This window comes from Buteo buteo, chromosome 15 (assembly GCF_964188355.1).
Source record: "Buteo buteo chromosome 15, bButBut1.hap1.1, whole genome shotgun sequence".
Lineage (NCBI taxonomy): Eukaryota > Metazoa > Chordata > Aves > Accipitriformes > Accipitridae > Buteo > Buteo buteo.
In genome coordinates this window covers 29,910,575-29,935,359 of record NC_134185.1, presented here as the reverse complement: position 1 = coordinate 29,935,359, position 24,785 = coordinate 29,910,575, and the positions used below count along the sequence as shown (strand labels likewise).

At 47.4% G+C, this 24,785-nt stretch overlaps 1 protein-coding gene across 2 annotated transcripts; it reads right to left on the bottom strand.

The window, feature by feature from the left end:
- Positions 1–12,366: 12,366 nt before the first annotated feature.
- On the bottom strand, positions 12,367–24,453 carry HEY2 (hes related family bHLH transcription factor with YRPW motif 2). Of its 2 annotated transcripts, XM_075046882.1 has the most exons (5): positions 24,244–24,453; positions 23,005–23,083; positions 22,824–22,907; positions 20,048–20,129; positions 12,367–15,039 (listed from the first exon to the last, which is right to left on the bottom strand). In XM_075046882.1, the coding sequence occupies exons 1-5, from the start codon at positions 24,324–24,326 to the stop codon at positions 14,351–14,353; spliced, it is 1,017 nt and encodes a 338-aa protein (XP_074902983.1). In that variant the 5' UTR covers positions 24,327–24,453; the 3' UTR covers positions 12,367–14,350. The 2 variants fall into 2 exon arrangements, with proteins under 2 accessions (XP_074902983.1, XP_074902984.1); XM_075046883.1 differs by lacking the exon at positions 22,824–22,907.
- Positions 24,454–24,785: the final 332 nt, after the last annotated feature.

The following is a 24,785-nucleotide window of genomic DNA, read 5'->3' as shown; positions in this document are numbered from 1 at the left end:
GCCCAGAAGCGAGTTTTAAGACGCAAACGGTAGTTTGGAGGAGCAGCGCACGGGGGGAGTGTGCCAAGCCTCGGCGCCCTGTGCAGGTGCGGGGGAAGCGAGCCGGGCTGCAGCGCCTGTCTGGAAGTCTGTCTGGAAGTCGTCTGTCTGGAAGTCTGCCCCTCACAAAACTGCCCATGGACACCCTGTGCCCCCCCCACAGGGTTTCTAGGAGTCAGCGGAGGGCTGCCGAGCACTGTCTGCCTAAAACTGCACTGGCAGGGCTGTTGCCCATCGCTTAGAAATACCATATTTTCCTATTTTCCTTTCCGTCCCCTCCATCTCCCTCCTGGCGGGAAGGGGCCTGCGATCCTCCACGGGGTTTGCTCACCTCAGGGGCGGACTGCCTCTTCACAGGGTATTTGCACAGGCCCCCCCCCCCCCCAGCGTTGTTGGGAATATGGTTGGGGGGGGCAAGAGAGATCCCAGGTATTCTTGGGGAGGTGGACAGAGAGGGCAAAGGGAGTTTTAATTAATACCTCCCCGTCACTAGCATCTGTCTCGCTTCCCCCACCACACCTCAGTTCCTAAAACCGGTGCGGGTGCCGTGGCAGCTGGGGAGGGGAGAGTTGCTCCCAGCTCTGTCCCATCAGCTGCGCATCCAAACCCACACCCAGGGCTCCAGCAAGAGCTGCCCTTCTTCACTGGCAGCCCCCCCTGCCCCTGATTTGGGGGGTGACCGAGGGGGCAGTGGGAGAACCTCTCCTTTCGTGGTGGAGCAGTCCCTGGCCACCAGACCCCCACCCAGCCGCTCTCTCACCCCCCCTCCTCGGTGGGACAGGGGGAGAAAAATCAGATTAAAAACTCGTGGGTTGAGATAAAGGCAGTTTAATGAAAGAAAGCGACGGCCACATGTGGAAGCAAAGCAAGAAAAAAAGATTTATTTTCTACTTTGCATCAGCAGGTGATGCCCATTGACTCTCTGGGAAACAGGGCCTTGGTACACATAGCCAGTGCTCTGGAAGACAAATGCCTTAAAAATTAATCCCTCTCTTAGCTTTTATTGCTGAGCACGACAGTTATATGGTAGGCAATATCCCTTTGGTCAGTTTGGATCAGCTGTCCCGGCCATGTCCCCTCCCAAACTCTCCCACTGACACCCCCCAGCCTACTGGCCTGGGGAGTGTTGGAGCGATGCGGGATGCTGTGGGAGCACTGCTCAGCAGTAGCCAAAACACTGGGGTGTTATCAACTAACTCCCTTCTAGCTAAAAATAAAAAGCACAGCACTGTGAGGACTGCTATCGGGAAAATAAGCTCCATCCCAGCCAGACCCGGTACACTGCTGTAGGTAGAACAAGAAATACTGATAATAAATGAATATACTCGTTAGCGTAGACGTACTGCAAAACAGAGGCTAGCACAGTTGGCAGATTATGCTTTAGCAGGGATCCTCCCTGCTGCCAGGAGCAAGCCAAGGCCCTTGCATCACCCATATCACTCCTTAATATTGGCAGGCCACAGTTATGCAGGAGTACTTTGCCCTGATGTGAAAGCACCACTGGAAATAATGGCTTTGGCTGCCTTTCCCAGGGTGTGCCGGAGGCGTACTGCAGTCTGGGCTGCCCTCCAAGGCAGATAGGAGTGCCTCCTCAGAAATCCCGAGGTCCTCCACTATATTTTTTGTGACAAAGAAGCTTCAAAGGGGTACAAAGGGATGGGATCACCTTTGCTTTAAGGCAGAAAGCAAACAGTCCAAAGGGCTGTTCTCATCCTTTAGGTATTAAGAAAAGGTGCCCGATAACAGTTAAGTGCAAGGACCAAAGGATGTAACCTAAGGAATTATTGCATTCCTATGGCTGGAGGTTGTTAAGAGCAGGCTGGGCGGGCATCTCAGCAAGGGTCTCAGACTGGGCCAGGGGAATAGCTCAGTGGGTCTCCTAAGATCCTGGGAGTCCTAATTTTGTTATTCTGTCTTGGACTTTCCCCTATAATTACCAGTTTACGTGAGTTGCACTGAGATAGCTGTGTAGGTCTCTGAGATTCCCCCCTCTCTCTTCAGGCTCAGTGGTTGGTGGAAGAAGTTGCTGTTTTCTACCTCAGAAAATGATGGGTCATTTTAGAAGCAGCTAAAGTGAATTTTGGGTGTTGACTAGTTTTCCAGAATAGGTATAGGTATGGTTTTACAGAATAGGAACAAAAGAAGCATTTCCCTTGGTTTTAACTCATTTTGCAGTAGTATGTTTGCACACTCTTAGCACCGTGAGTCCAGCTTTAGAGTCATCTGAGAAAGGATAATCATATGTAAGCCTTTAGAAACCTAGAAAAATCACCAGAATAGCTCTTGCACACAAAGGAAGAGTACAGTTTCCAGTATTTTGCTAGGAATGAAAGCATAGTCTCTGAAGACGCTACCTAATGACCTTCACAATCCCTTTTCAGTCCAATGCCAGACCTGAAACTTGCCCTCGTGCAGAAGACAAATATCCACCAGGCAAAGAGTGGGAACCAGTCCTCTTGCTGATGTCCTACCATTTCAGGTCCCACTGTGATTAAAGGTGTCCTGGTTTGGAGTGAAAAGACTCCAGGATCAGTGTTCACCTTCAGCATCGGTTGAACAGTTACCGCAGTTTCTGACTCCCCATTTCCTGGGCCTTAAATTAACATGAGGGAGGGAAGGAACAGGGTAGTTGTTTTTAACAGGTGGAAGAAGCAACTTTCTTGGAATCTTTGTCGATATTTTTGTTTTAAATAATAAGTAACTCATGCCACTCGCTCGCTGAAGCCCCAGAAAAAGGTGGGCTATTTTGCAGAGGACTGGCAGTACAATCAAAAGCACATTACAAAAGTGAGCTGGCACATGGCTGCACAGGCTAGAATAGAAGTATTTCAAACAATAAAGTCAATATGTTTTTTATTACTATTATAATTATTATTAGCATCACATTCTCAAAGTGTAGCTGACTGTTTCTAACTGTGATATATTCTGAGATACTGGTTCACAAGTATTTTTACTTTCATTTCTGGTCTTCCTCAAAAGCTTGCCCAATTGCCTTCCATCTCCCAGCAAAGGTTGATGGGAATGCACTGCAGGAGAAATAAGGAAGGTAAGGAAGACTATACTTTAACTATAGATCAGTTTAAACCAGCAGCTGAGTTTCTGGTTAAGACTGTTAACTCTGATTTTTTATAGTTTATTGGAAAATTTGGGAATGGGAGCTTTCACATCCAAACTTGATCTTTTATCTCTGTCATTACCTTTTCTTTCTGGCTATCTCTTTTAAGTTACAGCCCTACGTTAGTTCCGCTTCTGAAGTTTTTTCCAATCTCATATGAAATATCTTGCTGGTGAGTGAACGCAAAATTTTGCATGACTTTTACAGCCAATAGACTCTTTAGAAAATGAGAGCTCCCAGTTTTTTTCTAAAGGCATATTTGCTACTTGTCCTCGTATTTCACTCCTATCTGAAGGACGTACAGTCATGCAGTCATTGGGTTTATTCTGTTCCCAGGACATTCTGCTGGCCGCTTATCCCCTTATTTTTAGTTTTATTGTGGATATAAACAAGTACAACTTCTTGCTGTCCTCTACAGGGCAACGAGCCTCTGCTTATTGACAAAAATATCTTTTGAACATGCCACGAGGTGGCACCCCGGTCCCACGTCTGCCACCAGCCACCCGCGTCTCCCAGGACCGTCCCTGCTCTCAAGGGTTCCGATTTAATTCCGCAGGTTAACACCGGTTCATTCCAATGAGCTATAGAGTAATGAAGGCTTTTCATTTGCTGATAAAGCCAACTTCATGTATAGATGAAGCTGTTATTAAGCCAAATCATATGCAACGTCTTTTCTTGAGTCTAAGGCTGTACACGGAAGCTTTACAAGCTGTCTTTTAAAACAGCCTTCATGTAGCGTTTTAAAAAAAGAAGTTACAAAGGATTATCGGGATTCTTTAACACCTCAGCCTATCTGTGCCATTTATACATTGATGATATATGCCATTACCAGAGCGACGAAGAACCAACGTGGCCCTGGACGTGGTCATCCTCACAGCTGCTCCGTCAGGGGCCAGCGGCATCTCTGTTTTTCACCTGTGGATTTTGAACTGAAGGTCGTGCAGAAAGTCTGTGCAAAAGAAAAGGAGGGAACCACAAGTTCTGCACCCTAGGTCAGGATTCCAGGGCATCGGCTGCCCGAAGAGACAAGAAGGGTCTGGTTTTGTTCCCTTCTGCACAGATTCACAAAGCTGGTGAAACATGGGAGCAGTCTGTGCTGTGGTATCAGTGCTGTTGTCACCATGGCAGTCAAAGGACACAAACAAGGCAAAGCATTTATTAAACTGCCAGAGATGTAAGGGAAAGAAAAAAAAAAAAAAAGATGCTTTCGGGCACATAATCCCTTCTCCAGCATTTTTTTTTCCTCATCCTATTATCTCTCCCTAAGTTCCTTTTTGTAAAATACTGCTGCCTTAAAACATAACTGTAAATCTCTTTCCTAGGTACAGATTCAATACGGAACACCTCCTGGACTGTAAGATAAACTTAAAAAACATAACAACCTCATTTTGAATCCTGCTAGGACTGTCCCTTCAGAACTACAGCTGGAAAATTTACTCTAAATCATGTTTTAAGAGAAATTATTTTATCCAAACCAAGGCATTTTATGTAAGGTGATGGTAACAAAAGTCCAATGCAGATTTAATTACCACATGCAGGTCTAGATAATACTATCTGAGGACCATTTTCCAGAAAGTCCTTTTACAGGAGCAATTGCCATGTCCTATTAAGAAGTGCTCTGATCATGAAATTATGAAAGCTCTGATCCTTTTAAAAGCCTGAACTTTTTCACTTACACGCTGAAAATCTGCTTTCTAGACCCCTTTTATTACTGCCTTGTGGCTACAGTCAATCATTACCTTCTGCTTTTCCACGCTTTGTTTCCCATGTGCTCTTTTGATTAATCACATTTTAGTAAACTATATTGACAACGTTATTATGCTGTGCCTAATCTTTGTCTTGCTGGCAGGAAAACCGAGCTGGGAGGTGCCAGCTTCCCCCAAAAGCAGGAAAATAATAACAGACTATAAATTGATATTACAACACATGCTCTGGATGGTGGTGCTGCCCGCTGCGTGTAACAGGGAATAGCAGCGACCCAGGCGAGGCCACGGCGGCTGATGGAGCGTGGCCGCGGCAGGGTGCTTTCGGCAGCTCTGCCGCCGAGCGGCTCTGCACCCAAACTGGCCCCGCATCCTTTGCAAGGGATTTTTTTTTTACAAAAATGACAACTCTGTATTCCATAAATGGCTTAATTGGTATTGTGTAAGCTGCGGTTCTGCGCAAGAGAGCCAGCAAAATAAAGGAAGGAAACAGGAATGATCTTCCCCTCTGTTGAGATAAGGGCCTGCCAGTCTAGTCCGATCCGGATGAAGTTTTGCAGTATATAAACTTCAGTTTGTTCGTTCGCTACCCCAAGCTGGGTAGAAAGTCTCAGCTTCGGATTTGTTTGGACTATGGCCTTGGGTCGATCGGAACGGGGCGTCCCGCTGTAGCCTGCCGGGTGGCTTTCATCCCTCCAACCATCCTGCGCTCAGCTCCCCTGAAGCAAGCGGGCTGAAGCTGAGCGTGAAGCACCTGAGACGTGGAGCTCGAGGGAGTCCCCGTGACTCCCCTGCCCGCCGCGAGGCTCTCGGGGAACCTTTGGGTGCGTGCTAGACCCGATTCTGGAGCGCTTGCCTTCGGGCTTCCCACCACGACCTCCCCAAGTCTGTGTTTGGTGTGGAAGAAGCGATGGGAGCCGCTGGTGGCTCTGGCTGTGAACGCAGGCAATACCCAATTGTGCCGTACCGTCACACTTCTTCAGGAACACAGAAGTTTAGGAGAGGTGCCTGCCAGCCCCCCCCGAGCCTGCCTGCTCCCTCGGTGGCTGCTCGGAGTGGGCAACTCATGGCGGTGTGAGATGAACATGCCACAGGCAACGGGAGCGGGCAGCGATTCCCCCGTCACAGCTCAGCACGGCAATGCCCAGGAGTAGCATCCTCTGTTTATTCATTCCCGCCATGCTGGTATACTTAAAGGTACTTCAGCACTACGGAAAACCAGGTATATCTTAAAATCTTTTGCGCCTGGTGTTTATTACAGTTTGCTGAGCCTGCTTTAAGAAAAAAAAAAAAAAGAATGGTTAAAAGCAATTTAATAAACTCTGCTTCTCCTCTGGTCACACAATTTGAAGGGGATTTTTCTTTCTTGTCACCCCTTATGTCATCAGAAATTTGCCTCGCTCACTAGCGTCTGGGCTTCAGGACAGCTACTGTCCTCTATTAACTGGAGGCTTCTGGTAAGGGCCAGAAACTCTAGTTGAGGGTGCTCACAAGATGATCATGAGTTTGAAAGCAGTCTTTGCCCTGGAGTCTGAGGTCTAATTAGACAAGATCAAGGACAAGAAACTAAATAACACTATTCATGCTTGCACGTGGGCAGCCAAGAGGTGGACTAACAAACAGTTGTATTTCTGATGTATTTAAACACTCAAAAGGAGATTGACACCTAAATATTTTTACAAATCAGACCAATGAGAATGCATCCTCTGAAGTTTTGGTCCTGCAGGTGCTTAAAGGCATGAATAAATTTATTTGTATGAATAGTCCCACTGAAGAGCAATAGTTCCTCCTTAGTCCCTCTGCAGGATCAGTCCTTAAGCGCATATTGGTGATGAACTATCATCAGACTGATTTTTGAAAAGCAACAGGGAACCCCCCCTTAGCTGAAAAAGTCATGCACATCAATGGTAGCTAAAAAATCTCTCTCTAACATGCCCAGCTTTTTTTTCCTTAAGAGGCTATATACAGGAAAAAAAGGGTCTTTATTTCCCTTTTTTGTCTCCAATTTCAACCACAGGCTCAGAACTACCCCACTGCAAAAGCTGGGCATACGGGCAAGCAGGTTTTACATATTTATATTGAATTATTACTCCTCTATTGTTTTGTTGGTGGCTACTGCTATTGGGCATCCTTGGGTTTTGACGGTCACATCAAAGGAGCTGCTCTGGCGTGAGAACCGGTCAAAGCGAGCCAGATAATTCATGGATTTATTACTGAGGTTGGTTCCCATGATTGTCAGTGGGCAGCAGCCACTGCTGTGTCGTAATCCTCATTCTCTCGGTAAGGCACATACTGCCTTAAAAAGGTTTAATGATCCAATAGTGATTTACTAATGGGAATCTTTCTTGTGGGTTTAGCAGGCCTTGAAGGAGGACAGGGCGGCACATGAAGGTCAGTTTTCAGCAGTATCGAGAAACATTTTTATTTGTTTTGGTTTGAGATTCCTGTTTCTAGCATTTTTATCCGCTAACTGCAATAATAAATTGACGGGGCCACGTCATTGTGGCTGGGCAGGTATTGGACCCGTGATAACGGGGAGGGAAGGAAGCACACACTGGTGACAGGGGGTCACGACTGAGGACCCGAGGTAATTATCAAAACCCACACACTTCGGCCTTTGTGACCAAGGAAAGGAAGAGAGCACAGCGAGAGGGACCGGGACAGCCTGGTGAAACCCCCGTTTGCCTTTCTGTCGGGAAAGGAGGGAGGGGGCTGCCCAAAAAGAGGGCAGGGGACGGAAAAGGCGAGGAAGCGGCTTTGCCTGCCCGGAGGAAAGGAGATGCTCCTCGCACCCAAGGAGCCGGCGTGCCCTGCCATCGCTCCGCCTTGCCACCCCGGTGCCTCTTCAGAAAAACAAACCCAAGAAAACCCAAACAAAATAAGCTCCTTTTTCCTCCACCCAAATACATTTAGAAAGCAACAGAGGGAGAGGGGGTGGGGAGAGAAACAATGTTGGTTTATTTTAAGGCTTGTATATTAAACTCAAGGGTTGCACTGGGAAGTGTCATTAAAAACAAAACTGTTTGAACTAGCCACACACAACAGACCTCATCTTGTTAAGCTAGTTGCAAAAGTGTACCTTAAATGCATAACACTTTGTTTTAAACTCCCCAAAGCAGAGTCCTTCTCATGAAGAAAAATAAAATTACTTGGCTCTCTGATACATGAAAAAAACCCCAACAAACAGCATTCAGAGTTAAATCAAAACTAAGGGGGGGGGGAAGTGTAGGCCTTTAAGTAATCGTAACTTTGTCTCCTTAGGTTTATGGATTGCCTTGTAGTAATTTATTAGATTTTCACCAACCACACTGTAATACAGAACACTCTTTACGGGTATTCTGACCAGGTAAAACACTTTTCTTTACATCTTCCAATAATATACTGGAGCAGTGCACTGATTCCATAGAAGGAGGTCTTGCAGTGTAACATATATGAAGACATGGGCAGAGTTAAAAATTTCCCAGCTCTTAAGCAATTGCAATCACAATTTCAGTGTTGCATCAAGGTATTTTTTTCATCCTGAAGACTTTCCTTTGTAGAACAGAAAAATGCTGAATATGGACTGTGTGGAAAGCAAAATTAAGTCAACACCTCAGAAGGACTGTCCTGTAGAACAAGTAATAGTAGTGTTCAGATAAGCATCACCTAAAACGTTTAGCTTTGCTTGAGTGCAATATCAGCAGCTGTAGCTGTAAAAAAGGAGTCCGCCTCTCTAGACCATGAAAGTAATTCAACTAGACACATTCCGTTTTATTTCCCATATTCTTTTCCTTTTCCTTCTGACTTCTGCATTTCTAGGGTACAACACTAATTCATGTGTCCCAGCTTTGCACTGCCACCGTGAATGCAGAAAAAGATCCCTTTAAAAAGAAATTACATTGATTCCATCTTATAATCACTGCCACCGCTGCAGCCAGACCATTAAGAGAAATTCTGAAGTTAGTGTTGAATGAGGTGTTGACCGGTCTTAGTTTTACAAGATTGACAGATGATAACACATTATCATCAAATGATTTTGATACTGTTCTGTTGTGTCTTCAGGCGAGAAGGAGGACGATTCTTTGAAAAGAATTAGATCACGTGTGAAAATATTATTAAGCTTCAAATCCTCTCTCTCCACAGATGATGCAAGATAGAGAAGGAGAAGTTCAGTTGCCTGGCCATACGCATTTAGTGCCACTTGGGCAACCTTGGGTTTCCCAGGCGTTTGCACAGGGCTGGCAGAGGTGTCACAGGGGAGACCTGCACCTTCTGGAGCGATAGCTGGAGCCCAGCTTAGGACGTGGCAAATATTTAGGCAACTGAATGCAGACTACGTGATTGTATTTGCCATTAATAGCAACTACAACTTCCAGTAGTAGCAAGTACCAGAGGCAAAAAACTCCCACCTCTTTTCAGATAATTACCTGTCAAAATTTTGTTTTATTTGTAAATCAGGAAAGCTTGGGTCTACCCTCAGGTTGAGATCCCAACATTTCTAGCACCTGCCTGGTGCTCCTCTGCTTATCATTTCTGGTCATGATCAGATGTGTTGCTCTGGTCATCCCTTCTGAGACCTTTACACATTAGCTTCCAAAACACAAGTCTTTGCCAGTGTAAAATGGTGAAACGGAGGAACAGAGCGCAAGTAAAAATTGCAGTGTTGAGTAAAATTACCCTCAGGTTCGGGCAGTAGCCTCATGCAAATGAGGCTGATCACATGAAGCTTGCAAACAAAGCTATACCGATTTCTTCAGCTTTTCTTCAAGTTGGACAAAACTACCTGTGACTATTAAATCACTCAGGTCCTCATTTGTGTGAACTCAGGCTTTCTGTGGCTATAGAAGCAGACGACTAATGAGACTGGGGACTACACAGCTGGTAACAGTCCACACTTCAGTGGCATTTTCTGATGTAGTCTCTTCTGATGAAAAGACACTTGTGACCTTTTTCTGTTATGAAGAAGAAATCTCTCACTTACAATAGCCCTAAGAATTTGCCGATATCCATGTCCCAGGCTGGGGTAAATGCCCTTTACTTATCTCATGACATCCTGATTGAAGTATCATCTTTCAGAATAGCTGCAAACAAACATTTTGAAGGCTCACACTGAGGAGGCAGCAGCATGAACTGGCACCTCCTGGCAGTTGTTCAGGCAGATGTAGTCACAGCCAGGATACGATTATTCTGGTTTGAATACATGCATTCAACCCTCGGCCACAGTAGCTGGGTTTGCTTCTGGGGCAATACTTAATGCCGGATTTCCTCCACTTGCAATCCGAGCAAAGGGAGGATGGGCAGCACCGCCTCTCAATTGCCCGTCTCCTCTCTAGGGTAATAATCTTCTTTTGGTGCTGTGTGACACAGTTAGTCTCACAGCTACAGCAGCCTAAGTGCTTTTTATTTGCACTGCTGAGGGCTAAGGTTTCCAGCTTGTTAATGCTGAGTGACAGAATTGGTTTTTAGCTTTTTCCTCTTAAGAAAAACATTCTAGGAAATTGCATAACCTCCTTTGATCCTCTCGATAACTGGAATTTAAGGTTGCAAACCCACGCCTTGAAAAGTTAGTTGAAGCCAGTTAAACTGTTGAGTAAGCAGCCTGATTTGTTTTCTTGTACTGTGTGCTGTGATTAGCCCTAAATTATATGAATTACAAACTTTCTTCATCCTCCAGGTCCATTCATCATTGAACGCAGAATAAAGATAGAAAAGGGCTGAAGTAAGGTTGTGCGTGCACAGCCACGAGTCCTACCTTTTGGATCTTGGTTATGCCAGGGAAACAGCTTTCCCTTGCTCTGTTTTAGTAATTCCACAGACTCCTTCAGCTCTGACCTGTTAGCACAGCTACAACCAAAGCCATCAGAAGCTATTACTCTCTGATGTCTTTCCAACAGCACATGTGAAATATGCTTCTTCTCCACCAATTTCTCACTTGGGAAATCTTCATCTGCTCTCGCAAGAGGTAAAATTCCCAACAGAGGCTCAGGACTAAACAGGCATGAAGGCTGAGCTCCTGCCTCGTGTGCTGGTCCTTTCAGGTGATTCAGATTAAAAAAAGCAAACCAAACCAAAACAAAAGACAACAAAACAAGAAAGGAGAGGAGACATCAGCAGCTTGGCATCCATGAATTTGGCCTGTTTTGTGAGAGAGAAAATGGGATAAGCCCAAACATACTGGCTGCACAAATCCATCCGTGATGTGTTGTTTCAGGATGCTAAAATAACTATGCTTTCATCTAATTGGTCTCTTAGAAATATTTTTTTCAAAGTCCCTTTTTTTTTTAGAATGAGGCAAAATGTTGCATTGGGGGCAACAAATGGTGATGTTTTGGGGCACATCAATCAGATTTGAAGCCCTTGGGTGGAACCAAGTCAGTGGCTGCCCATTTTTAACACGATATGATGCATGGGAGACCTCCTACCAGGCTCTTAGAGGGCAGGTTAATAATTAACAGCTTAAAGTCAAGTAGGGTTGCAACCCACTCTTTTTCATGTAAATAAAGCCCACTTTTCATCTATTTGCCAGTTCACTAATGTCATCTTTACTCTTGAAACTGCTCACATGGAAGGTGAATGGTACCTGAACCAGATGCTGCTAAACACGCCAGTACAGCAGCGCAGCATTTGTGTCCCGAGTCAAAAAATGTCTGATTCCCCCAGAAACAACAAAATTTCAACAAAGAACAAGCACAATTTACAGCACAGGAGTAGAGAGCCTCCCTCCCCATCTTTTGTCCGTTTTCTCCATGGGACAGCACGCTGTTCAGGGAAATCACAAGCCCTCCTTGCCTGGGTGCTGGAGCCCGTCCGATGCAGGCGGGGATGGGTTACGTGTTTAACATTTGGGAGAACGGGATGATGGGGAGCGAGCCACTGAGCTGAGGCTGCATTTTGGTGACGGATGGTCTCCCTATGGCTATAAGGTGGTCATCCCATTTCTGTGCCTCAGTCTTGTCAGCTGTTAATTGGGCATAATAATCTTTTAGTGTCTTGCAGACACGTAGGACTTTGTGCTTATCCTTACGGACACAGCTTGACATGCCTTCAGCAGAGGGCCTCTGCAGATCTAAGATGAAATAATAACAAACCCTTGCCTCAGTGAAAACTGGTAAATTAGAAGACCAGAACTGGAGGGAAAAACCACCCTCTCACAACCCGGATATTTAATGATGTCAGTGGGTTAAAATTCTTCCCTTCTAAATGCAGGCCCCTAACGAGGATCTGAAGGAAAGCTGAACCTAGAAACCCCAACGATTTTGGGGGCTCTCCAGGACGGACAGTTGGGTTTGTATCATTAAGCATACCATCAACGCAGAACCAATTTACAAGCCTGAAAACCGATGCTGCTTTACCGACTGCTTTTTTCTGCTTATTTCAGAGCACGCTGTACGAGACGGGCTTCCTGGCTGAGCAAGGGGAGCTGAAAAGGACGGAGCAGCCGATAGGCTCGTTACCAGTGGCAGAAACTAACTCTGAGCCCACGAGTATTCCTCAAGAGCAAACAAAAACTGCAACAAATCATCCATAAAACGCAGTCAAAAAGGACTTCGTTTAATTAGTGATATGTAAAGACTTTTGCATAGAAAAAAGGTTAACAAAGTAATGCATAAAAGACCGACTAGGTACAGTATTTTTAAAACAAATATTTTAAAGTATATTTTGCATAATGTTTAACATTCTCGATGCTTATTGCTTTCTCCACACAGCAGAGAAATCAAGTGCATAATAATACATGCTGTGTTTTATTTTTATTTTTTTTTTACATAAAATCTCTAGTTCTTGACTGGATGTATTAAAATACTTAGGTTATTTTAAGTCACCGGAATAAAAAATGAAAGCAAACCATTTTATGCAGCACTAGTTGTCTGGGTATTGACAAAATAATTTACTCCCATCCCCGTTAATACATTCATTTTGGTTTGGAATCAAACCCACATTACAATGTTGGCGTGTTAATAGCCAATTAAAAAATTGTCCCTACCGTAACTTCATTCATACCCAGAGTGATCGTTGTCCCAGAAGTTGATAGTGAAGAGGGATCTTGCACAGAATCGGCTAAAAGTAAATGTCCAAATACAGCTAAATAAGTTAATTTGAACTCTTAGAACACTGAGTCTCTTGTATTGGCATGAATCGACTGTGTGCACACTTTAAATCGGTGGTTACTTCTGGGTGCATGACAAATTCACTGTTTGTGCAGATAGGAGCTAGCACCATATTTAAGCCATAAAAAAGGGTGCCTCAAGGCTCACAGGCAGTACTGAAACGTTCATTAATCCCAGCACTGATAAGATAATTGCTTTTACCAATGCTATGGTAGATGTCACAATCTGGCAAGTCTGTACAAAGAAAGTGAACTAAGGAAGCGAGAACTAGGCCTGTCAAATTGAACATTCTTCCTCGGCAATCTTTTGGCTAAAAAACCCTCTCCTCTTCAAGAGCACGCTCTTCCCTGGAAAGGTATCCCAGTTCTGAAGTTGAATGCAGGATTTCGTCTCTCTCCCATACCATTTCCATACCTGTGCAATGTTATTTGTTTTAGCAGAACACACATATATATACTTTTTTAATTTATTTATTATTTTTTCAAGGTCAGGCACTTATGAAACTCGAACTCTTTTTCTAGCCTGGGGAGACCCAGTAGGTACGATCCCTCACCTCTCTGTCAAACACGGATGCATAGCTGGAGAATTATTAGTTCTAGTGTCTACGTATTTCTACGTATTTCCCAGGAAACCTCTACGTGCCGATACGGTCGCGCTGTTACGAAAGCCACCGTTGCTCCCTCAAGGTGCCTCCAGCAAAATAAACTGAGAAGAAGAAGAAGTAGAAGAAATAGAAGAAGTAGAAGAAATAGAAGAAGAAGAAGGAGAAGAAGGAGAAGTAGAAGAAGTAGAAGAAGTAGAAGAAGGAGAAGGAGAAGGAGAAGAAGAAGAATTAGAAGGAGAAGAAGGAGAAGAAGAAGAAGTAGAAGAAGGAGAAGGAGAAGAAGGAGAAGGAGAAGGAGGAGAAGGAGAAGGAGAAGGAGAAGAAGGAGAAGAAGAAGAAGAAGTAGAAGAAGGAGAAGGAGAAGAAGGAGAAGGAGAAGGAGGAGAAGGAGAAGGAGAAGGAGAAGAAGGAGAAGGAGAAGGAGAAGAAGGAGAAGTAGAAGGAGAAGGAGAAGAAGAAGTAGAAGAAGAAGAAGAAAAGAAGTAGAAGAAGTAGAAGAAGAAGGAGAAGTAGAAGAAGTAGAAGAAGAAGAAGTAGAAGAAGAAAAAGGAGAAGAAAAGGAAAAAGAAGAAGGTATCACCCTGTGTCCTCTCCGACACCTGGAACGAGGAGGAGAGCGGTGCCATTCCTCGGCAGGTTTGCTGGCACCGCTCGGGCCCTTTGGCCGGGCCGAGCGGGAGGGACAGGCCGAGTCCCGGGGGCTCATGGGCGGGCGGCTGTGGGCACGTGGGGGTGTGAGCGCACGCACGGGCGCGTCTGCTGAGGGAGAGGAGGGAGCCAGGCCGGGAAGGGAGAGGGGGGTCACCTAAAAGGCTCCGACTTCGGTCCCCCAGGGTCGGTAGGGTTTATTGCCGCCCCCGCTGCCAGCCTGCTGAGGGCTGGCGGTGGCCGATACGGCCAACGGAGGGGTGATGGCCGTCGCCGCGGCCACGGCGGCGGCGGCGGCCGCGCTGGGGGGAAGCATGGGGAAGGTGCCGGTGAAGGAGAGGGGGAAGCTCTGGGCGGCGGCCGTAGCCGCGGCGGCGGCGGCGTGAACGGTAGCCGAGAGGGACAAGAGGGAGGTAGAGAGAGGAGGGACGCAGGGAGCGACGCTGCCGGCGGAGGGGACTCTGAGAGCGGCGTCGGCGTGGGCGAAGGTGGCGGTGAGCAGCGCGGAGCCGTGGGGGGGGACGTCGGAGGAGAGTCTGCACGGGGCGGCGTCGGAGGCGTGGAGTCCGTTCGGCTGCAGCAGAGCCGCCGGGAGGTGGTGGAAGGCGGCCGCCCAGTGGTGGGGGTGCAAGGGGTGGTGGTGGTGGTGGTGGGCCATGGAGGAGGTCATGGCGGCGGCTTCCCTCTGAGAGGCGCAGGTGCTCAGGTGGGAGACGAGTCGAACGCGCAGGGGGTCGGACGTGTCGAGACCCTCCACCGACGTCAGGTACCTCGCGACTTCTGTCAAGCACTCCCGGAAACCAATGCTCATGAAATCCATGGCCAGGGAATGGGCGTCAAAATAACCTGCAAGGGGAGGGCAAAAGATGCGTTGAGTGTCGAGCCGGCTTCCCGGCTGGCGTTAGGTGACGAGGCCAACCCGGCCCTCGCTCGGCCGCCAGATCCCCCGGTCACGGGTGAAGACTCGCAACGCGAAAATTTTGTTTTCTGAGCTGCAAATGATTTGTGCGACCATCCCTGCAACGCAACAGGCTGCAGTTGTTTTTTGCAGACAATACGCAAACGAAAAGAATTAAGTCCATAAGTACTCGTGATACTTAAAAAAGATACTCCATGCCTCTCCTGGAGTTCCTCAGCAAGCTGCTGCAGCGCAGCATTGATCCTGCGCGCGCGTGTGGGAACGAGACGGTCACCCACACAAAGAAATGGGCTGGAGATCGGAGAGCTTGCGTGTACGACCCTGCCTTTTCTTCCCTGCGCTGGCATTCACTGTAACGCTCTCAAACTATTTCTCGACATCGCAAGATAGTTGTTGTAACTGCTGCCGGGGTCCCACCTACTTCACAGAGTCATTAAGAGAACATGACATACGGTGTCACTTAACTACAAACTAAAAACATCTTGTCATGACTCTGCACACACACAATAAAAAGCTTTACTGAGAAAACGTTTTATGTAATGCCATTGCTAATTTGGAGATGGAAGACTGACAGTCATATGGCCCATGAGGTATTTCAACAAACAGCAACTGCAGCTCCACAGGCTTGGGACAAAAAAGCATTTGAAAAAAAAAAATTTGGCTTATTAAATGCACATGAAAAGATATTCCCCTTCTAAAAGGGTCTAGGATCACATCTAGTGCTTAAGTTGCAGCTCTTTAACCACAAAAACCTATTCGTTTTTGGAATTTTCCTATTTTGGTTTAAAAGCAATCTCCTTGGGAGAATAATGTCCTATCCACTCCCAAGCTGGTATGGTGTTTTTTTCTCTTGCTTTCAGTGAAGATTTTTAGGTATGCGTGACTCTGATGTATGTTAGTATATAAAGATCGAGTGTCCTTATTGGGGAGGAATACGGCAGCAATAGCTGCATTAGGCCTTGTGCTCTCTGGCATGAAATGACCTTGGTCTTTCTGAAAAATGCTAGCACCTTAGACAGTTGTTTTCACTTCTCTCAACTTTCCAGCAAGAAAAGAGCCTTTCTGTGGCTGCACACCCGTGTTACAGAATTAACTTGGGCACATTTATAGACGTCGCCCCAAATCCCCTGCCTGATATACACCCCTTCTTGCCAAATTATGACAGTGATTTTGATGCAGGCTGCCTCGCTCTTCTGAGGCTGTACGAAACCCAAGAGAAACGCCGGCTTGGCCAGCAGATCAGCAAATGCCAGAGGTCAAGGGCTCGTCTCACCGAGATCCGACTCCTCGCAGCCTTTTTCCCACCGGGTCCGCTGCGACCACACGACCCGTGGAAACGCTGCAGTTTGAGTGAATTCCCAAGAAACGAACGCCAGGCAGGCCAGCGGTGGTACCTGCTGGGGTGCCAGGAGCCCGGCGGGGGGACTGCCTCCGTGCTGAAGGCTCTGGGACCTCCGTCGGCTTCAGAGGGGCTGAGGCGCAGCCAAAACCGCCTCTTGGCTCTGGCCACAAGTCAGCCGGCCTGGGAGCCCCGCGAGCGTGGGGCTCAAGCCAGGGCTTCCCGGCTTCCCTCCCTCCGGACCGGAGGAGACGTGGGGGATGTGGTTGTCACCAGCCTCCCCCGAGTCTGAGCTGCCGGTGCTGTGACGAGCCGTCCCAAAGCCCGGGTGATCCTGGCTCCCTCTCGGCCTCCTGTGGTGGCCGAGACACGAAAGCAGAGGGGAGATGAGAGCTGGGATTCCCAGGCTCCATTATGTTTTGCTTTTGATGGTTATCTTTTCCAGGTTTCCCCTTTTCTGGCTTCCCCCTTCTGAGAGAGACTTAAAAATGTTGTTTCTTGTTCCTTTCCAAAACCCAAAAACATCCTCCACCACCACCCCCACACGTACATGCCAGCGTTTTGTAGCCAGTGGGAAGCTTAGGTTTTGCTTCAGCTATCCTGGTAACCCCCCTACTCCACACGCAGGACACCGGCTAAGTCATCGGAGCTATATTAACCCACGTTGCTGACCCAGGTGTCAGTCACCCAAGCTAAATTTGCAGCGAAGCTGCAATAAAACCGCCCTGCGGTCCCAGCAAGCGACTGGCTGTTGACAAATCACTCCTCCCCTGTGCTCGCTTGCACGGTCAGCAAAAAGCCCTGGCCCCGGGCCAAAACCGTAACTCAACATGAAGAGGAGACCGTTCCCTGCACCTGCATCAGGGCGGTGGAAACGCGGAGTCTGCGCAGGACCTCGGAGGTGGCAGCCTGCCTGCCCGGGCAGCTCCGAAAAGCAGAAAAGGGACAGGAGCCACGTCGGGTTTTCTTCCACCGTGCCGACCTCAGGCTCAGCACGCTGAGCAGTGGCCGACTTCACTCCAGTTTGCCCAGCCCCGGCATTCCCTGTCATGCGTGTCCTCCATTTCTGCATGAGGAGGAAGAGGATGAGCTCTCCCCAGCCCTCAGTGCAGGGAAGCATAAGGGTATAAGGACCCATTTCTCCCTGCTGCAATAATAGCTTTTGTCCATAGGAAAAATGATGGAACTCATTTTTTTGCTGATCCAAAACGGTTTCTGGCTTGGAAGACGAGTGACAAAGTGGGAATAACTACACTTGCAAATAAAACAAACATCTGCCTTAAAAACTCCTTAAGAAATGATATTTAAAGCTGTTACTTAGGTTGCAAAGTAAAACATCAAGCAAGCGGGAAACGTGGGCTTAAACTTTGCCCGGTACTAACTCGCAAACCTCTTTTCCTTAAAATTTCTTAATCCGTGCAGTGAGATTACTGGGTCGGAAGGAGAAGATAAAGTCACAGTATTATATGGGTATTATACCAATGCGCCTCCCACTATGGACCGTGGTGTGGAAGGCGGCTGTGGGTACAAGTCAGCATCGCCTCTCCCCGCACCCCGACACTTCGTCCTTCCTCGCATCGCCCTCCGGCAGCCGCAGGCACGCCGGTGTCAGCCAGCGCAGGGAGAGCCGTGGTGGCAGTGGCGGACCAAGGAAGAGACCGCAGGACCTGGGACCGCTAACAAAATCCCATTGTCCAGAGCCTGGGGCTCTGCCGGCACCCCTCTCCGCCCGGCAGCTCCCATCCCGGGCACTTCGTCCCCTGCCCCAGTTATAAAATAATCCCCCATGTACTTTTTTGGGGCGAGGAAGAAGGGAAAGGAGGGTTCCTGTTCAATTATGCCCCCCCCATCGGGTTCGCCTCCTGGTCCTCCCGCTGTGGGTGCCGACATCGGAGGGGTGGGAGCTGCTGCAGCGTTTCAGAGGAACGACGCGCAGCGGGAAGCGGGGTCAGGCTGGGATAGCTGAGCCGCACGTCGTACGCGGGGAGGATGAAGGGAAAACAACCGCTGCTCCCCTCAGCAGCTGAGACCTTGTTCGCCCCGTTGCACCAAGCGAGACAGAGCTTGCAGAAAGCCAGCCCGCGCCCCTGCAATGAAAGACGGCACCATCACGCACGGAGGATCTGAATTCAAACCGCACAAGCATGGTCCATTCTGGCACTGGGTAACTTTCGAGAGCGTAGCTTTACCGACTAAATAGTGCTTTTTAAACAAATTTTTTAGACATAAAAATTAACTTTTTTTTTTTTAATTTTGCACATCTTCTGAGGAATTGAGGCATCTGTTATATGAAGGGCAATAAAATTTCTTTCACCTCTTGTAGAACAAGTTAACCATAGATTTTAAGCTTAAATGGACTCCTAGCAAAAGCCTCTTAACACCTAGAAATTACGTACATCAGCTTGGTGTTAATTTTCACAAATAGCAGAATACCAGCCTTTCCTATAACCATTTGTTCTGAAGCATGCACTGATTGTAAGCTGAATTCTGTATTCGCTGTAAGGTACAGAGAGGAGCAGTAAATCAGTCACAGGCTGAAAACTTCCAAGTTTAATCGAAAAAGGAAGAGAGAGCAGCAGCCGCCTCTTTTCTAGCCTTTACCTAGATGGCAGAATGGGTCAATGAAAAACGGGCCGGTTTCCATTGCACCAGTTTGAACCATCACCGCGGTCGATGGCACGGGATGTGGGACCCTGCTTACAGGAGGCCAGGAAGTTTGTCACTCCAAACAAGTTCCCAAATCATGACTATACAGAATACCTCGTGGGTGGCTGAAATCATTTGGCCTCCAGCCTCAGGACTGTCAGCTTGCACAAGCGAGGGACGCTCGACTCCCGGCAGCCGGCTGACCTACTGGGTCAGCCAGCGGAGCCCCTGCGTCACATCGGCACCCACTACCAGGGAGCTACCCAGACCTCTGACACACGAGTATAGCATATACACGTCCTCTGACACACGAATATAGCTTATACATGTCCTCTGACACACAAATATAGCTTATACACGTCCTCTGACACACAAATATAGCATATACACGTGAGCGCAGGGAGCGCTGCTAGCCGTCCGCCTGTCTGCTTTATCAGGTACCTGGAGCTGCAGAGAGCAAGATCGGGTTTTGTTCTGGTGAACAAGACAGTCTAACCTGGCGTTTAAAAGTCTTTCCAGAACAAAGAAAATACATAAACAATAATGAAAGTTCCTCTCCATCCACTTCCTTCGGTATAGCTGCTGGATAATGAGGTTTAGCATCGGTTTTGTGCTACACAATTGTTGCCACAAACCTCCTGTTTATGTTTGGTGTTTGTGTATTTGTTTTGTCTCCCTGTGCAGATTTCAGTGCTCTTTGGAAACCCCAAACAAATCTCTGACTGGGCTGCCTGTGAATGAAGCCTTTACTCCCACAGTGTTATGAAAGCAAACACAAGCCCAGGGTCAAGTGCTTCTTTTGTCCCAGTAGTTCTTTCCCACGAGTTCAATCCTGCCATTAGCATTGATTTCCACTCCTTTAATCTGGAAACGCCTATCACGGCTCCTCAAAGCGCTTTTTTTTGCTGAGATTTCCCCAAATATTAGAAAAGAAACTGTCGGCTCCTTACCTTTCCCTCCCGTCGCCTGCAGCATCTTCAGATGATCCACTGTCATTTGCAGTATTTCCGCTTTTTCTAATTTGGCAGATCCCTTTGAGATAAGAGACTCATATAAATAAAGGCTTACAAGTACTAGAAACTTTAATTTGATATACTTTCCACTGAGCTCAGCCTTATGGTTTCAATTTCCCCTATCATTAGGACATTCTCGGCTTAATTCTTTCGTGAGCATCTGCCTCCCAGACTTTCTCTAAGGACGAAGGCCGTCTCCTCTCTAGCAATACAAGCAGCAGCAGCAGCAGCAGCACAATTTTGCTTTAATAAGGCTATAGCTCAGTGTAGCTCTGGCCTTGAAGCTAGCGCAGAGATGAACTTCTTCATGAAATGAGAGAAATGCATAACTTGCTGGACTTTCTTTTTAACAACAAACACAAACGGAGAGCTGGCGGGACAGGTCTGTCCCATTTATCGATGAAGACCCTGCTGCAACATATTTTTTTTTCTGCATTTACCAGTAGGTGTCCCTGTGGACACACACCCAGAAGTAACCCTCTTTCTTAATCGCCTCTTCATTTTCGACATGTCATTTGGCTGCTGAATATTCTATTCTCATCCTCAACTGAAAAAACAACCACACAGTCCACGGTATTTTAAGTTAGCGAGAGGCCTAGTTTGTAGGGACGTGAAGCTAAATAGGGTGAAAAAGGAAAATCTTTTCCTGTTACTGAGGGTGGGTCACAGAGCTACAAGAGGAAAAGTATAAAATACAACTCAAAAGGTAGTATTAATGTATTAATCTGTGAATAAAACTATTTTGCACGGTAACATTCCCTTCAATATCTGGAGCATGCCCAGACGACTGAGTTTCCCGTGCAAATGTTATTCCAGCGCAAGAGATCATCCCTTGGCATCAGTGAAAACCAGGGCTGCGCAAGCTGCAGCCACTGGCGGATCGCATCCCGCAAGCCCCATTTTTGTCTCAGTTATCGTCCAGCCCGCCTCGCTGCCGTTGACCATCCCGCAGCCTCAGCCAGCTTCGCCCAGGTTGCACGCGTGCGATTTAGGTAAGGCTTACGCCCTCCTCCGCAGCCCTGCTTTGCTGGCACTGAATCTCTGCGAGGGACTTGGGAGAGCAGAGCTGTGATTTGGGGAGGGAGGGAGGGAGGGAGGCGGAAGCGAAACTAAACCTCCAACTTGGAAACTTCAGTGAGCTGAATGTCAAGGAGCTGGAAAAGGACCGATGACTTTGTCCTTGGCATATTGCAGAAAAATGGTGGGGCTTTCGGAACAAAATACAGTGCGCGCGCGCTCGTTTTTACGCTGATACATTTTTTTCAATCTGCTTATTGCTTTCAGCGCTTTCCTTGTACAAAGGTTGGTGCGCGCGTGAATTTTTGGTCAGAATTCCCCATTTTACATGCGACTACATCCTGTCCTTTCCTCAGACTTCATCTTTTCCATAGACACAGCACAAGCCGTCTCAGTGAGAGTGACTAATAGCTAAAAACTGCATGGCGCTGGGTAATTTCCAAAGGCTCTGTAGGACTTGTTTTATAATGTTTGTGGTTTTCAAGAAGTAAACAATAAAATGGGACAAACAACTGTTGTCTCTTGCCCCTGTTTATCTAGCTGAAAATACCTCTGTCACTCTGTCTTGCCAGAACCTACACAAGGGCACGGTTATAACCAGTAGTTATTAAAAGCGTGTTGCAGGTGACACAAGTGATGCTCTCACCATGATTACAATACTTCAAATTTCTTTTTAGCCAGCTTTTGTTCAGGCCAGGGATGTAACAGGCCTATTACGGCGCGGTGGTTGTCACGGAGTTACCACCGACATTCAGCGCCTCGCAATACTGCTCTCAAATTTTACTTTCTGTTTTTTATTTTGCTATTACAAGGAAGTCAGGTCCTTTATTTTCAGTTGGTTCCTTTTTATTGAAACGTAGTGTCACTTGCACATATCCATAGATAGTCAGATACCTCCAGCAAAACTGGAACAAGGCTAAATATTGAATCAAAGCCCCCAGATCCAAAAATCAAGATATGGAAAAGTAAATAATTTAATTTGAATGGCATAAACAAAATGTCCTCTCTTACAGGACAGATTGTATTCTAAGCTTTTGGTCTGTAATTTCATGACCAAGGAGCTGAACCAAAGTCAGCTGGATCCGTGCAGCCTTCCCACTGAATACTTTCTCACTGACAAGTCTTTGAACGTATCACTGACTTCACCAGCTCACATGACATGGGCCTATTGCCTCTCCTAATGCCCCGGTTCTAAAGAGTCAGTTTAAAACATGAATAATCCAGACTGTCTGTTCCCTTTTGAGGAAACTAGATTGATCAGTTTGGAACTGAAATTATAGATTCAAAAATTAAGGTTTCTTAAAGTTAGGGGCGAAGGAGTTTATATTTAAAGATTTAGACGGAAGGCTAATTGATATACAGGTTGGGGGGAGTTGGGTTGGGTTTGTTGTTTTTTTTTTTTAAATATGGAGTAAAGCACATTTTTAACAAAACCACTACTGGAATTCATCGAAAGAACAGAGGCAACATGAATACAGTTACCCTTAAGGGAAAAACAAGCCAAAGAATGGAAATGTTTTTCAGCCTTATAATGAATTATGTTTCTAATAGTTTTGCCACAAGAAAGCATTTTATTGAAATGCCTGCTTTGTGCCAGATCAGGACACATACAATATTATTTTAATGAGTTTTACAAGAGAACTAACATTGCCAGATGAGATACAGAATTAAAAAAAAAAAAAAAAAAAGGGCTTACTTGTTTTTCAAAAGCAGTTGGCACAAGCCGCCTCAGCTCTGATAAACTGTTATTTATACGATCACGGCGCCTTTTCTCTATAATCTATTCCCAAAAAAACAAAACACATTAAGTTTATAAAAAATGTTGAAGGGCAAAATCACAGCACACACGCACAGGAAAAGAATTAAACGCAACGTACCCCTCTTCTTTTCTTTCTGGCCATAATCTGAGATGTTGTTGTTGGGGAATTTGATCGAATGACAGAACTATTACTTTGCCTGTGAAACAATAAAAGTATGTCAGGTGTTGCACAACTTGACACCGCTCTTTGAAGACACCGTAGGTCACCATATTAAGTATGCATAGTCCCTCTCATGCCGTTTTCAATGCTTAGGAGACGTACTTTGCACCGCACGGTATTTTTAAAGAGAGAGAGACATTTCATTTTTGATTGCCCCAGCATATATTTTGAATTGACAGAACACTCTATTGAAAATAAAGTCCCTTTCTGGAGACAGTTCACCGTCCGGTGCAGCGGATCTTGTTTCCATCGCATATAAAGCCCTGCCTACCAAATACAGGCTGAAGAACTGAGTCCAAACCCACGTGAACCATCTCTATATGCTAACAGCAGTGGTAAGGAATGTATCTGATGCCACAACCTCTGCCTGGCCTGCTAGGTTTTGACATTCCTGCCCATTGCTACAAGAGTTGAGAGATGCTTAAGTACAAAGCCAGTTGCCCAGCCCAGGTCTGTTGCATTGTCCCGCATCAGGAACGGAATTCAAAATCCACTTTTAAAACTACACTACCCACGAGTGCGGAAAGGCTTTTATTTTGTCACGAGCGAGTGAAAAAAATCCAGTAGCATTTAATATTCATTTAGCCGCTGATGCGGACGAGACAGGGCTCCGGTGGATGTGCCTCTAAATTGGCAGGACCAGTTCTGAGGAGCAGCACGGACCCCGTGGAGCTCCCAAGCTGGCTTTCCTTCGGGCAATCCCTTCGTCTCGGCCTCGGCTTGCATGCAGGGTTCGCAGAAGTTACCGTTATCTGCTGCGGACCCCTGCTTACTTTCCAAAGCTCATTTCCCTCGGGTTGTTTGGCCTGCTGAGCAGCGATTTGGGAAAAGGGCTGGTTGAAAATGGCAAATTAAGGGGAGCTAATGAACTGCAGCCCGGTGGCTCACAAGTTACTTGAGTGCTCTGCGTGATTTCGAGGCTCGGGCGGCCAGACCTTGGGGCAAATTCTTGGTGGAGGGGGGGGGCTTATCAATAAGCTGCTAGTTGACATGGATGGAGGACAAAACCGTACCCCGCTTCGCACTGGGGGGGCTGCTCTTCCCCCCCAAAAAAGGAGCGGCTGGGTTTCCCCCTCACTCTGCCCCATCCCAGGGTCGGGGGCCCCGGGGTGGGAGTGGGTAGGGGGGGGCACTTACCCCGAGTAGTTGTTCTCACTCCCCACGTCTATAGTCTCGTCCATGTCGCTGTCTGAGGTAGTTTCCTCGCAAGGTCGCTTCATCGTGGGCACAGGACGCGGCGCAGCTTATAGCCGGGGTGGGGGCAGAGATAAATAAATCCGGGATGGAGGGGAGGCGGGGAAGGGGGGGGGGGGATCCGGCACGGCTCGGCTCGGTTCCGCACCGCCAGCAGAGCAAACCCTCTCTGAGGCGCTTTCCCACGCCGCGGCACAGCCTCAAGCCCGACGGCCCGCCCCCGGCAAGGCCCGCCCCGCCGCGGGTGACGGGTTTTGGGGGGGGGGGGGGCCGCCCGCCCACCGCGGAACGGGCGGCAGCCCCACGGGGGGGCTCGGCCGCCCTCTGCCCACGGCAGGCGGGGAGCGGAGTGGGGGCAGATGCGCCTGGCTCCTAGCCCTCCCACTCCTCGCTATCCCACTCGGCTTTTTGGGGGGGGTCCTTGCTGCTCCTGGTCCCGAAGCCCCGAGCCGGATCAGCCCCCCCGCCCCGTCCTGCTAACCCCT

What these genes read in the sequence shown, in the direction of transcription:
- HEY2 (XM_075046882.1), bottom strand. Translation starts at nt 24,326, where the DNA reads ATGAAGCGACCTTGCGAGGAAACTACCTCAGACAGCGACATGGACGAG. An exon ending in CCAGAAAGAAAAGAAGAGGG is followed by an intron (nt 22,908 to 23,004) that starts GTACGTTGCGTT and finishes TTTTGGGAATAG; the next exon opens with ATTATAGAGAAAAGGCGCCG. An exon ending in CAACTGCTTTTGAAAAACAA is followed by an intron (nt 20,130 to 22,823) that starts GTAAGCCCTTTT and finishes CTTATCTCAAAG; the next exon opens with GGATCTGCCAAATTAGAAAA.